At 43.2% G+C, this 14175-nt stretch overlaps 1 protein-coding gene across 1 annotated transcript in view; it reads left to right on the top strand.

The window, feature by feature from the left end:
* The first annotated feature begins 401 nt into the window (after window positions 1-401).
* LOC134075390 (E3 ubiquitin-protein ligase TRIM15-like) overlaps window positions 402-14175 on the top strand; it is a 32083-nt gene continuing 18309 nt past the window's right edge. The window contains exons 1-2 of the mRNA XM_062530858.1: window positions 402-415; window positions 652-803. Of these exons, the coding sequence (XP_062386842.1) occupies window positions 402-415; window positions 652-803 (166 nt within the window). The remainder of the gene's footprint in view (window positions 416-651; window positions 804-14175) is intronic.

Below are 14175 nucleotides of genomic sequence, written 5' to 3'. Positions count from 1 at the left end.
CACACACACACACACACACACACACACACACACACACACACACACATATATTCAGAACCACTTCTCTCTCCCTCCCTCTCTCCCTGTGTTATTCTGCTTGTGAAGGACTGAACATTGATTTTAAGCCCTGTGAACAATAACAAATATACCAATTTATTTATTTTTGTTCATTAGTGCTTGTGGATGTAGGCGTATTTGATGACTTTTTAATGACTTGTTTTGTCATTTCTAAACAGATGAGGACCTGAGGAGAGTTATAAAGAACCACAAAGCCAGTCTGAAGAGGAGGTTTGAGAACATCTCTGAAGGCATCATCAAACCAGGAGCTGAGATACTCCTCAATAAGATCTACACAGAGCTCTACATCACAGGAGGAGAGAGTGAAGGGGTTAATAAGGAACATGAGGTTTGGCAGGTAGAGTCAGCGTCCAGATCTCAAAACACAGAAGACACACCCATCAACTGCAACGACATCTTCAAGCCCTTACTTGGACAGGAGAAGCACATCAGAACTGTCATGACCAAAGGTGTTGCTGGTATTGGAAAAACTGTCTCAGTGCAAAAGTTCATTCTTGATTGGACAGATGGGGTAGCCAATCATGATGTAGATTTTATGTTTCCCCTTTCTTTCCGTGAGCTTAATTTAGTCAGGAGTAATCAGTATAGTCTTTACAGCCTCCTGCTTGACTTCCACCCTGAGCTGAAGGAGCTGAATGATGGTGAAGGATACAAAGACTGTCAGGTTGTGTTCATCTTTGATGGTTTGGATGAGAGTCGGATGACTCTGGACCTGGAGCAGAAAAGTGAGTTGTCTGATGTGAAACAAACATCATCAGTGGATGTTCTGATGACAAGCCTCATTCAGGGAACTCTGCTTCCCTCTGCACTCATCTGGATAACCTCAAGACCAGCTGCAGCCAGTCAGATTCCTGATCAGTTCATCGACCAGATAACAGAAGTACGAGGATTCAATGACCCACAGAAGGAAGAATACTTCAGGAAGAGAATCAGAGATGAGAGTCAGGCCAACAGAATCATCTCACACATTCAGACATCCAGGAGTCTCCATATTATGTGCCACATTCCAGTCTTCTGTTGGATTGCAGCTACTGTACTTCAGCAGATGCTGGAAAAGAAAAACATCAAAGACATTCCCAAAACGCTGACTGAGATGTTCATACACTTCTTGCTCATCCAAACCACAAGAAAGGATCAGAAGTATCAGAGTGTATCTGAAACAGATACAAAGAAACTTCTGGAATCTCAGAGGATCATTTTACTGAAGCTGGCAGAACTGGCTTTCAAGAATCTAGAGAATGGCAACCTCATGTTTTATGAGGAAGACCTGAGAGAGTGTGGTATTGATGTCAGTGAAGCCTCAGTGTACTCTGGCATGTGCACTGAGATCTTCAAGACAGAAACTGTGGAATCTCAAAAGAAGAAGGTGTACTGCTTTGTGCATCTGAGTGTCCAGGAGTTTCTGGCAGCTGTGTATGTGTTTCACTCGTATTTGGCTAAGAACCACAAGGCATTGAAATGCTTCCTTAGTGGAAAGAAAAGAGATGATTTCAATCCATCATTTGCATCATCTCTTCAGTCAGCACTAGGAATAAAAGACAATTTACATGTTTTACTGAAGAGTGCAGTTGATAAGGCTTTGGAGAGCCAGAACGGACACCTGGATCTCTTCCTTCGCTTCCTGATGGGCATTTCTGTGGAGAGAAATCACAAACTTCTGCAAGGTCTACTGAGCAACACACACAACAGCTCAAATAGTATCAAGGAAATATGTCAGTACATGAAGGAGCTCAACAGAGAAGGTCTCTCTCCTGAACGATGCATCAATCTTTTCCACTGCTTATTTGAAATGAATGATGATGCCATGCAGAAAGAAATTCAGACATTCTTGTCATCACCAAAGAACATCAACCAGAAGTTATCTCCTGCCCACTGTTCAGCACTGGCCCACATGCTTCTGATGTCTGAGGAGGTGCTGGATGAGATTGAGCTGAAGAAATACAACACATCAGATGAGGGACGCAGGAGACTGCTCCCAGCTGTGAGGTGCTGCAGAAAGGCACGGTGAGTTTCTGATGGAGAGACTGTGCTAATTATAGTGACTAAATATAATGTTGAAGTCACTAGTCTACTACCAGCTGGGGTGAACCCAGACTAACCTGTTAGCAAATTTGAATTTGGAATTTTTCAGACTGGAAAAAAAGATGATTACTTGCAAATGATCACTTGATGGTGCTGTTTGTGTCCCATTTATCCATTTCTGCAATATTTTATATGTTTTCACATTGTTATGTGTGTGTGTGATTTGGCATGGGAATGACCTGTGAAAGATCAATTGATGGTGCTGATTTATCAAGGCTCCTTGTACCCCATTTATCCATCTCTGTAATATTTTATCTTTCTCATGTTGCAATGCAGACTTGCTGAATGCAAACTCTCAGAGAAGTCCTGTGAAATTGTGGCTGCTGTTCTACAGTCACCAAACTCCCTGATAGAGCTGGACCTGAGTCACAATGACCTGGGAGATTCAGGAGTCCATCTTCTCTCTAAGGGACTGTCTAGTCCCCACTGCAAACTGCAGACCTTAAGGTTGGTGTTAGTCATGTCTTTGTAAAGGATTATTATTATGCCTAGCATAACCATAGCACTTTATGGTTTGGTTGGTGTTTTATATGTTTCTTTAGGCCTGTCCATGCCAAGTCCAATCTTTCGGATGAAATATTCTCAAGAAATTATTATTATTATTATTATTATTAAAATTAAATTAAGCATATTCGTAGTTGTTGATGATGTGCCATAAAGTGACACTTTTGTTATTAAATTGCTTATATTTATTCAATTCTGTCCTCTCATAACATTACCAACCTTTCAGGTGTGTGTGTGTGTGTGTGTGTGTGTGTGTGTGTGTGTGGGCGCATGGAAATGACCTGCAAAAGATCACTTGATGGTGCTGATGTATCGGGGCACCTTGTATCCCATTTATCCATCTCTGTAATATTTGATCTTTTCTCATGTTGTTATGCAGACTTGTTGAGTGCAAACTCTCAGAGACGTCCTGTGGAATTGTGGCTGCTGTTCTACAGTCACCAAACTCCCTGATAGAGCTGGACCTGAGTCACAATGACCTGGGAGATTCTGGAGTCCATCTTCTCTCTAAGGGACTGTCTAGTCCCCACTGCAAACTGCAGACCTTAAGGTTGGTGTTAGTCAGACATGTCTTTTTAAAGGACTAGCTTAGCACATTATGGTTTAGTTGGTGTTTTATATGTGTCTTAAGACCTGTACATACCTAGTCCAATCAGAACTAACTCTCTCTCTCTCTCTCTCTCTCTCTCTCTCTCTCTCTTTCTCTCTCTCTCAGGCTCAGTAAGTGTGGTATCTCAGATGAAGGTTTTGTTTGTCTGGCTCTGGCTCTGATGTTAAACCCCTCCTGTGTGAGAGAGCTGGATGTGAACACCAATCATTCTGGAGAATCAGCACAGAAGCTGTTATCTGCTACACTTGAGGATCCTCACCGCAAAGTTGAAGCACTTCAGTATATACTCTAGAGTTGAATCATTTGAATGACATGCAAAATATCTCTCGATTTATCGGGGCATCCTGTATCCCATGTATCCATCTCTGTAATATTTGATCTTTTCTCATGTTGTTATGCAGACTTGCTGAATGCAAACTCTCAGAGAAGTCCTGTGGAATTGTGGCTACTGTTCTACAGTCACCAAATTCCCTGATAGAGCTGGACCTGAGTCACAATGACCTGGGAGATTCTGGAGTCCATCTTCTCTCTAAGGGACTGTCTAGTCCCCACTGCAAACTGCAGACCTTAAGGTTAGTGTTAGTCAGACATGTTTTTGTAAAGGATTATTGTTATGACTAGCATAGCACATGGTTTGGTTGGCGTTTTAGTTGTCTTAAAAGGACACTTCACTAATTATCATTAAAGGTAGGGTATGGAATTAGCTTTTTTGGCCATTTTTGCAAAATCACTTGAAATCCTATTCCTAACCCACTTACAGCCACTGAGTTGGAAGCACTGAAATGGAAATTAAACACGTCAATCATCTGCGGAACGGGCAGGGCTCGATTCCAGCCAATAGTATTCTAAACCCCATACCATCATTTCACAGCTCATTCGTCAATCTAACGGTCTTCCTCTTCCTCCTCCCCCCCGCGCGCGCGACCCTTTCGTGCACATAGCAGGAAAGCTGTTGACCGCGAGTCAGTGCTGAAACGAAACTAACTGGGCCTGCTGCACGTTAACAGCTGTCGCGCAGCTCCCTGCAGGTGGCAAAATGACCTGACCCAATGGTGGTTGCCACGACTTAGCCGAGGACGCGTCTCAGCCGACAGTGCCGCAGGTTTTACAGAAGCTAATATCTAGAAGGGCGCCGATGCCGCAACTCAGCTGACAGCGCCAGAGGTTTTACGGACATGGCCCGCGTGTAACTGCTAGCTGGGATATGCAGGAGCAAAGGGTGGTTGTGTTTGTGTAGTGTAGTGAGATGGATGGGTGTCCTGATGAGCTCAGCCAATTGTGTTCTGTAGTTTGACTGCAGTGTCCTCTATCATAACAGCATCAGTAGCATAGACAAGGGAAGGGAAGGATGACTGAAATCTTCCAATTCTCCTGCACCTCAAACCAAAATGCACCACATGAATGAACAAAGTCCTAGTCGGCTTTAATCCCCCCTGGGGATTTGACAAAGCTGTTCCAAATGTACCGGATGCCCGCTAATTAGCAATGCGAGTAGAACGTTAGTAAACCTCACTCCCCGACGCCTCAACAGTAGCCTGACGAGCCAGACCCACATCAAGATGTAGGGTCTGGACACTCACCCTAGACAGGGCTCAATCGGAGGGGTGGGATAAACAGTTTCAAATTCCCTCCCCGCAATAGGATAACGCTAAACAAATCATCTTCTTGTTTTCAAGTAGCAGGATGCGTAAGATTCCCTCTCCACGCAATACGATAATGCTAAACGAATCATCTTCTTGTTTTCAAATAACAGGATGTGTTACCGTCACAACTTCTGGTCGCATGTCAGTCACCATTATGCTGGTTACCGCTGGTGCTTCGGGTTCTCAGCTCCCTGGCTCTATAGATCGTGCCTAGACTGCCCCGCCAGCCAAATTACATTTGTTGCCGCTAGGGGCGTCTAGATTTCTAGGCTACCTCAAGAGTGCTGATGGCATGAAAGTTAGGAGCCTGGGCTTTCAGCTGGATTGTTAGCGCGCTCGACTCCCGATCCGAGGTGCTGCTGTTTTGCGGGTTCGAGTCCGGGCGTGTGCAGGGCTGGACCGCGGTGGTTCCACACAACGCAGGTTACACAAACACACATCTGAATATCTGCGAGCTGTATCGATGGCACTTTGTAAAAACAGTAAAAGAAAATCCTAGGATTTTCAGTCCTCTCGCCTGCAGCAGGCCCATTCAGATGAAAAATGTAAAAATATCAAGGTGTAGCAGACTGCTCCAAAGTGTCTAAAAGGCCCCCGGACCTCCGGGATATTATGAGTTCTCCCTGTTCTCTTTTACAGTGGGCATATCTGATCTAAAATAACCTCTTTCTTGGTTTCATGTATTATAAACAACTCCATAATTCACTCAGTATTCAATAGGCTATAGCCTACTGAAAGTGTGTGAACTTGTGTGACGTGAGAACGAAAGAGAATGTTAAATATTTGAAATAATTGCATTGGACTCCATGGCATATCTACTGTAGTGTGTATGGGCTTTTAAAAGTGTGAAAGATTACAGACTGAATCTTGAGGATTACTGTGCCATATTTTTAGAATGACACACTCACTCTCTAAATTCAATACAAGCAAAACAACATAACAATGTTTACAGTAACAATTAGAACTAACTCTCCTCTCTCTCTCTCTCTCTCTCTCTCTCTCTCTCTCTCTCTCTCTCTCTCTCAGGCTCACTAAGTGTGATATCTCAAATGAAGGTTATGTTTGTCTGGCTCTGGCTCTGATGTTAAACCCCTCCTGTGTGAAAGATCTGGATGTGAACAACAATCATCCTGGAGAATCAGCACAGAAACTGTTATCTGCTACACTGGAGGATCCTCACCGCAAAGTTGAAGCACTTCAGTATGTACTCTAGAGAACAACAAACAGTCTGGATTGATTGATTGATTGATTAATCGATTGATTTATTCTGACATTCACGCAAGTGAGGATACATGTACTGTAATTGCATTCAGTAGCCTAACCAGTACTGTATAATCTCCACACAGAACAGAACATTTGATTGGCAGACTTAAACAAAAAACAACTACCTTTGAATAAAACAATGCATGTCCTACTGTCTAGTTAGACCACATACATTAACAAGTAGACTACAGTATGTGACATGTTACTGTTATTGGAGAAGGACTAGTTCTCACTACAGGTAACAAATGAGTCATGAATCAATCATTAATCAGCCAATCTAAATGCAGCATCAACTACACTGTTTACACTGATATCATTGTATGTGCATTTCACTAAATGTAGTCAATTTGATTAAAAGTATCCTTGCGTAATAAGTAGAGTTCTTCTGTCATAATTCTGTCAAATGTTGTTGCAGATTTGCTGACTGCAAACTCACTGATAAGTCCTGTGAGATTGTTACTTCAGTTCTACAATCACCAAACTCACTGCTACAGCTGGACTTGAATCACAATGATCTGGGGGATTCTGGAGTTCAGCTTCTCTCTAAAGGACTGTCCAGTTTTAACTGCAAAATACACACATTAAGGTGGGTAACTGGGTATCCATTTTATTATCATCTTAGGGAGATGAACCATGACAATATAACACCAACTGGTCAGCATTGAACATGCTGTAGCGTATTGCTTATATAATTGCATTTGTGTAGTCAAACGTTTGAGCCGATTTGTTAGTTTCAAGATTAGTTTGTGGATTAAGCAATATGGCAGCATAGAGCTCTTACATACCCAACGCATTGCTACGCATACGCGGCCGCAAGGCTACGCATCGCTACGCAGTGGTGGTGATGGTGCTGATTTATCAGGGCACCTTGTATCCCATTTATCCATCTCTGTAATATTTTATCTTTCTCATGTTGCAATAAAGACTTGCTGAATGCAAACTCTCAGAGAAGTCCTGTGAAATTGTGGCTGCTGTTCTACAGTCACCAAACTCCCTGATAGAGCTGGACCTGAGTCACAATGACCTGGGAGATTCTGGAGTCCATCTTCTCTCTAAGGGACTGTCTAGTCCCCACTGCAAACTGCAGACCTTAAGGTTGGTGTTAGTCAGACATGTCTTTGTAAAGGATTATTATTATGCCTAGCATAGCCATAGCACTTTATGGTTTGGTTTGTGTTTTATATGTTTCTTTAGGCCTGTCCATGCCAAGTCCAATTTTTCGGATGAAATATTCTCAAGAAATTATTATTATTATTATTATTATTATTAAAATTAAATTAAGCATATTCGTAGTTGTTGATGATGTGCCATAAAGTGACACTTTTGTTATTAAATTGCTTATATTTATTCAATTCTGTCCTCTCATAACATTACCAACCTTTCAGGTGTGTGTGTGTGTGTGTGTGTGTGTGTGTGTGTGTGTGTGTGTTTGTGTGTGTGTGTGTGTGTGTGTGTGGGCGCATGGAAATTACCTGCAAAAGATCACTTGATGGTGCTGATGTATCGGGGCACCTTGCATCCCATTTATCCATCTCTGTAATATTTGATCTTTTCTCATGTTGTTATGCAGACTTGTTGAGTGCAAACTCTCAGAGACGTCCTGTGGAATTGTGGCTGCTGTTCTACAGTCACCAAACTCCCTGATAGAGCTGGACCTGAGTCACAATGACCTGGGAGATTCTGGAGTCCATCTTCTCTCTAAGGGACTGTCTAGTCCCCACTGCAAACTGCAGACCTTAAGGTTGGTGTTAGTCAGACATGTCTTTTTAAAGGACTAGCTTAGCAAATTATGGTTTAGTTGGTGTTTTATATGTGTCTTAAGACCTGTACATACCTAGTCCAATCAGAACTAACTCTCTCTCTCTCTCTCTCTCTCTCTCTCTCTCTTTCTCTCTCTCTCAGGCTCAGTAAGTGTGGTATCTCAGATGAAGGTTTTGTTTGTCTGGCTCTGGCTCTGATGTTAAACCCCTCCTGTGTGAGAGAGCTGGATGTGAACACCAATCATTCTGGAGAATCAGCACAGAAGCTGTTATCTGCTACACTGGAGGATCCTCACCGCAAAGTTGAAGCACTTCAGTATGTACTCTAGAGTTGAATCATTTGAATGACATGCAAAATATCTCTCGATTTATCAGGGCATCCTGTATCCCATGTATCCATCTCTGTAATATTTGATCTTTTCTCATGTTGTTATGCAGACTTGCTGAATGCAAACTCTCAGAGAAGTCCTGTGGAATTGTGGCTGCTGTTCTACAGTCACCAAACTCCCTGATAGAGCTGGACCTGAGTCACAATGACCTGGGAGATTCTGGAGTCCATCTTCTCTCTAAGGGACTGTCTAGTCCCCACTGCAAACTGCAGACCTTAAGGTTGGTGTTAGTCAGACATGTTTTTGTAAAGGATTATTGTTATGACTAGCATAGCACATGGTTTGGTGGCGTTTTAGTTGTCTTAAAAGGACACTTCACTAATTATCATTAAAGGTAGGGTATGGAATTAGCTTTTTTGGCCATTTTTGCAAAATCACTTGAAATCCTATTCCTAACCCACTTACAGCCACTGAGTTGGAAGCACTGAAATGGAAATTAAACACGTCAATCATCTGCGGAACGGGCAGGGCTCGATTCCAGCCAATAGTATTCTAAACCCCATACCATCATTTCACAGCTCATTCGTCAATGTAACGGTCTTCCTCTTCCTCCTCCCCCCCGCGCGCGCGACCCTTTCGTGCACATAGCAGGAAAGCTGTTGACCGCGAGTCAGTGCTGAAACGAAACTAACTGGGCCTGCTGCACGTTAACAGCTGTCGCGCAGCTCCCTGCAGGTGGCAAAATGACCTGACCCAATGGTGGTTGCCACGACTTAGCCGAGGACGCGTCTCAGCCGACAGTGCCGCAGGTTTTACAGAAGCTAATATCTAGAAGGGCGCCGATGCCGCAACTCAGCTGACAGCGCCAGAGGTTTTACGGACATGGCCCGCGTGTAACTGCTAGCTGGGATATGCAGGAGCAAAGGGTGGTTGTGTTTGTGTAGTGTAGTGAGATGGATGGGTGTCCTGATGAGCTCAGCCAATTGTGTTCTGTAGTTTGACTGCAGTGTCCTCTATCATAACAGCATCAGTAGCATAGACAAGGGAAGGGAAGGATGACTGAAATCTTCCAATTCTCCTGCACCTCAAACCAAAATGCACCACATGAATGAACAAAGTCCTAGTCGGCTTTAATCCCCCCTGGGGATTTGACAAAGCTGTTCCAAATGTACCGGATGCCCGCTAATTAGCAATGCGAGTAGAACGTTAGTAAACCTCACTCCCCGACGCCTCAAGAGTGCTGATGGCATGAAAGTTAGGAGCCTGGGCTTTTAGCTGGATTGTTAGCGCGCTCGACTCCCGATCCGAGGTGCTGCTGTTTTGCGGGTTTGAGTCCGGGCGTGTGCAGGGCTGGACCGCGGTGGTTCCACACAACGCAGGTTACACACAACGCAGGTTACACAAACACACATCTGAATATCTGCGAGCTGTATCGATGGCACTTTGTAAAAACAGTAAAAGAAAATCCTAGGATTTTCAGTCCTCTCGCCTGCAGCAGGCCCATTCAGATGAAAAATGTAAAAATATCAAGGTGTAGCAGACTGCTCCAAAGTGTCTAAAAGGCCCCCGGACCTCCGGGATTTTATGAGTTCTCCCTGTTCTCTTTTATAGTGGGCATATCTAATCTAAAATAACCTCTTTCTTGGTTTCATGTATTATAAACAACTCATGCCTACTGTAGTGTGTACGGGCTTTTAAAAGTGTGAAAGATTACAGACTGAATCTTGAGGATTACTGTGCCATATTTTTAGAATGACACACTCACTTTCTAAATTCAATACAAGCAAAACAGCATAACAATGTTTACAGTAACAATTAGAACTAACTCTCTCTCTCTCTCTCTCTCTCTCTCTCTCTCTCTCTCAGGCTCAGTAAGTGTGGTATCTCAGATGAAGGTTATGTTTGTCTGGCTCTGGCTCTGATGTTAAACCCCTCCTGTGTGAAAGATCTGGATGTGAACAACAATCATCCTGGAGAATCAGCACAGAAACTGTTATCTGCTACACTGGAGGATCCTCACCGCAAAGTTGAAGCACTTCAGTATGTACTCTAGAGAATCAGAAACATCAAGTTGTAGGCTGGATTGATTGATTGATTGATTGATGAACAAATGCATGTCCTACCGTACAGTTAGAACACATACATTTACAAGTAGACTACAGTATGTGACCTGTTACTGTTACTGCAGAAGGACTAGTTCTAGTGAGTCATGAATCAATCAATAATCAGCCAATCTAAATGCAGCATCAACTACACTGTTTACACTGACATCATTTCATGTTAATTTCACTAAATGTTGTCAATTTGATTCAAAGTATCCTTGCATAATATGTAGAGTTCTTCTGTCATAATTCTGTCAAATGTTGTTGCAGATTTGCTGACTGTAAACTCACTGATAAGTCCTGTGAGATTGTTACTTCAGTTCTACAATCACCAAACTCACTGCTACAGCTGGACTTGAATCACAATGATCTGGGGGATTCTGGAGTTCAGCTCCTGTCTAAAGGACTGTCCAGTTTTAACTGCAAAATACACACATTAAGGTGGGTGTACATTTTATTATCATCTTAGGGAGATGAACCATGACAATATAACACCAACTGGTCAGCATTGAACATGCTGTAGCGTATTGCTTATATAATTGCATTTGTGTAGTCAAACTTTTGAGCCGATTTGTGAGTTTCAGGATTAGTCTGTGGATTAAGCAATATGGCAGCAGTGAGAGTGGCGTGGGTAGCAGATATCACCATGGCTGTGATTTGCAATATGTCAGCAGTGAGAGTGGTGTGGGTAGCAGATATCACCATGGCTGTGATTTGCAATATGGCAGCAGTGAGAGTGGTGTGGGTAGCAGATATCAGCATGGCTGTGATTTGCAATATGGCAGCAGTGAGAGTGGTGTGGTGTAGCAGATATCACCATGGCTGTGATTTACAATATGTCAGCAGTGAGAGTGGTGTGGGTAGCAGATATCACCATGGCTGTGATTTGCAATATGGCAGCAGTGAGAGTGGTGTGGGTAGCAGATATCACCATGGCTGTGATTTGCAGTATGACAGCAGTGAGAGTGGTGTGGGTAGCAGATATCACCATGGCTGTGATTTGCAGTTAGGCGTGAGGCCAGAGGCCAAGCACAGTGGGTGCCTGAACATTTATTTAGAGCAGTGGAGCAGTTCTGTAGTTTATTAGTATTTTAATAATGTCTTATTAGTTTACACACACACACACACACACACACACACACACTAAAACGTCTATTCATCTAGCCGTACACCTTGACCTAAGGATGCTAGGAACGTTTAGGCCTAACTTTCCCTAACACAACCACGATAATACCTGACCCTATTCTAAGACATACAAACATAAACACTCTCACCGTGAACCATACAGTACCGACCAAAATGTCACCCACACATCACAACCTTTGCCGTATGACCAGAGCCCCTTCCCTCAGGCCAACAGGGAAGGAGCCGAGAACAACCTTTGACTTACCCCACTTTCCTCCGGATACGCAGGCACTCACGAACTAGAGCGCACCGGCCCGACAACTGATCCCTCACGGGTCACCTCTAATCTCCCTTGGAAAGAGTAGGGCTACTTCATGCACACCGGGGGGGAAAGAACCCCTTAAGATGGAGACTCGGACCAAAAAGATGTCTTTCTCTTCCCCACTGGAAGCGGTTTTATTAGTTTTTTTGGTTCCAATAAATGTAAAAGGTTCAAAGCCAAGAAAAAGAAATCTCCATCCTCGGCGGCAGAAATAACCAGTTGTCCCCTGGACATACATCCCGGCTTAGGTTGTGACAAGTTAGGCCTGTAGGTTCACACACTCACTCACTCACTCGGCAATCATCTTCTCTATTTAAGTTTTGTGATAAATTTCGAATATACAAGATGAGATTGTCTGCACAAGATAAGGCAATTTATTCACTTGTCGTGCGAGTATGGTGAATCTACTTAATACATGCCACCTTATGCGGCACCGTTACGCTAAATCACTCGCCGTACAAGTAGTTTACTTTATGATATACCAGATGCTTACTCGCCTAGACTAGGCGTAATCACTCGCCCGAGCCAGTAGTTCAGAAAACACTAATGCCTGTTGGCACAAACTACACTGAATCCCTCACTTTGCGAATGGGGACGAATACACAACAAAAGAAACTATAACACCCTCTGGTGAAAATAGCCTCGCACACAATACGAGCTATAACACCCTCTGGTGAAAATAGCCTCGCACACAATAAGAGCTATATCACCCTCTGGTGAACATAGCCTCGCACACACAATAGAAGCTGTATCACTCCTTGGTGAAAGTAGCCTCGCACACAATAAGAGCTATATCACCCTCTGGTGAACATAGCCTCGCACACACAATAGAAGCTGTATCACTCCTTGGTGAAAGTAGCCTCGCACACAATAAGAGCTATATCACCCTCTGGTGAACATAGCCTCGCACACACAATAGAAGCTGTATCACTCTCTGGTGAAAGTAGCCTCGCACACAATAAGAGCTATATCACCCTCTGGTGAAAATAGCCTCGGATACCGGTTACAGACAAAGCTATATCACTCCCTGGTGAAAGTAGCTTTGAATACACAATAAAGCTATATCACCCTCTGGTGAACATAACCTCACATGTACAATGAAAATTTATTATCTCTCCTCAGTGAGAGCAGTTTCGAATAAACAACAACATTTAATTTTAATTTAAATTTAATGGTGGGGGAAGACACGCAACACCTGACTACTACAATTTTTAATTTGTATTAGTCCCTTGCGTTGGATCCGAGCTTAGACTATGTAGACATATAACAGAATAGAACAAATTCGTATTTTTCCTTAAATAGCTAAATCTTTCTCATTCTATTAATTCCACAATAGCCTGCACGTTGGGCGCCATAAAACGTCTATTCATCTAGCCGTACACCTTGACCTAAGGATGCTAGGAACGTTTAGGCCTAACTTTCCCTAACACAACCACGATAATACCTGACCCTATTCTAAGACATACAAACATAAACACTCTCACCGTGAACCATACAGTACCGACCAAAATGTCACCCACACATCACAACCCAAGCCGTATGACCAGAGCCCCTTCCCTCAGGCCAACAGGGAAGGAGCCGAGAACAACCTTTGACTTACCCCACTTTCCTCCGGATACGCAGGCACTCACGAACTAGAGCGCACCGGCCCGACAACTGATCCCTCACGGGTCACCTCTAATCTCCCTTGGAAAGAGTAGGGCTACTTCATGCACACCGGGGGGGAAAGAACCCCTTAAGATGGAGACTCGGACCAAAAAGATGTCTTTCTCTTCCCCACTGGAAGCGGTTTTATTAGTTTTTTTTTTGGTTCCAATAAATGTAATAGTAAAGTAAAAATCCAATAAAAGTAAAAGCTAAAAAGGTATAAAAATAGGACTGGAATACAAAATAAAAGAACAAAGAAAAACCTACTGACTAAAGGTTAACATCCCAATCACCATGCAGGTTCAAAAGCAACCACCAAAAACACAAAAATTCAACAGGAAAAATGGTTATAATAAATGTAATACAAAAGTATTTCTGTCTTCTTCCCAATGTTAACTAAGAAGCGACCCTGCGTGACCACCCCCCACCAGGTCCCAGCAGCCCGCTTCCTCTGTCGCTACATCTCGGAAAAGCGCAAAAACCCAAAAGCAAAAGCCTCGAACTTATCTTGTTCTCTCTTTTTATACTCCTTTCCCTAAGACCCCAACACTTCACCTGATTCTGGTGTAAACCAGTTTTTTGACAATCAGATGATTTGCCTTGCTATGACCCCTACACCACATTGACGTGTGCTTTTCTGGGTATTGTTCCATTCAGATATCTCTGAGCACCTTGTGTTCTTTTGTGGTTTGTCTTGAGTGAGCTTAGCA

The sequence above is a fragment of the Sardina pilchardus genome, chromosome 1, assembly GCF_963854185.1.
Source record: "Sardina pilchardus chromosome 1, fSarPil1.1, whole genome shotgun sequence".
Classification (NCBI taxonomy): Eukaryota; Metazoa; Chordata; class Actinopteri; order Clupeiformes; family Clupeidae; genus Sardina; species Sardina pilchardus.
The sequence above is the reverse complement of the archived record's forward strand: the minus strand, read 5'-3'. Positions and strand labels throughout refer to the sequence as shown.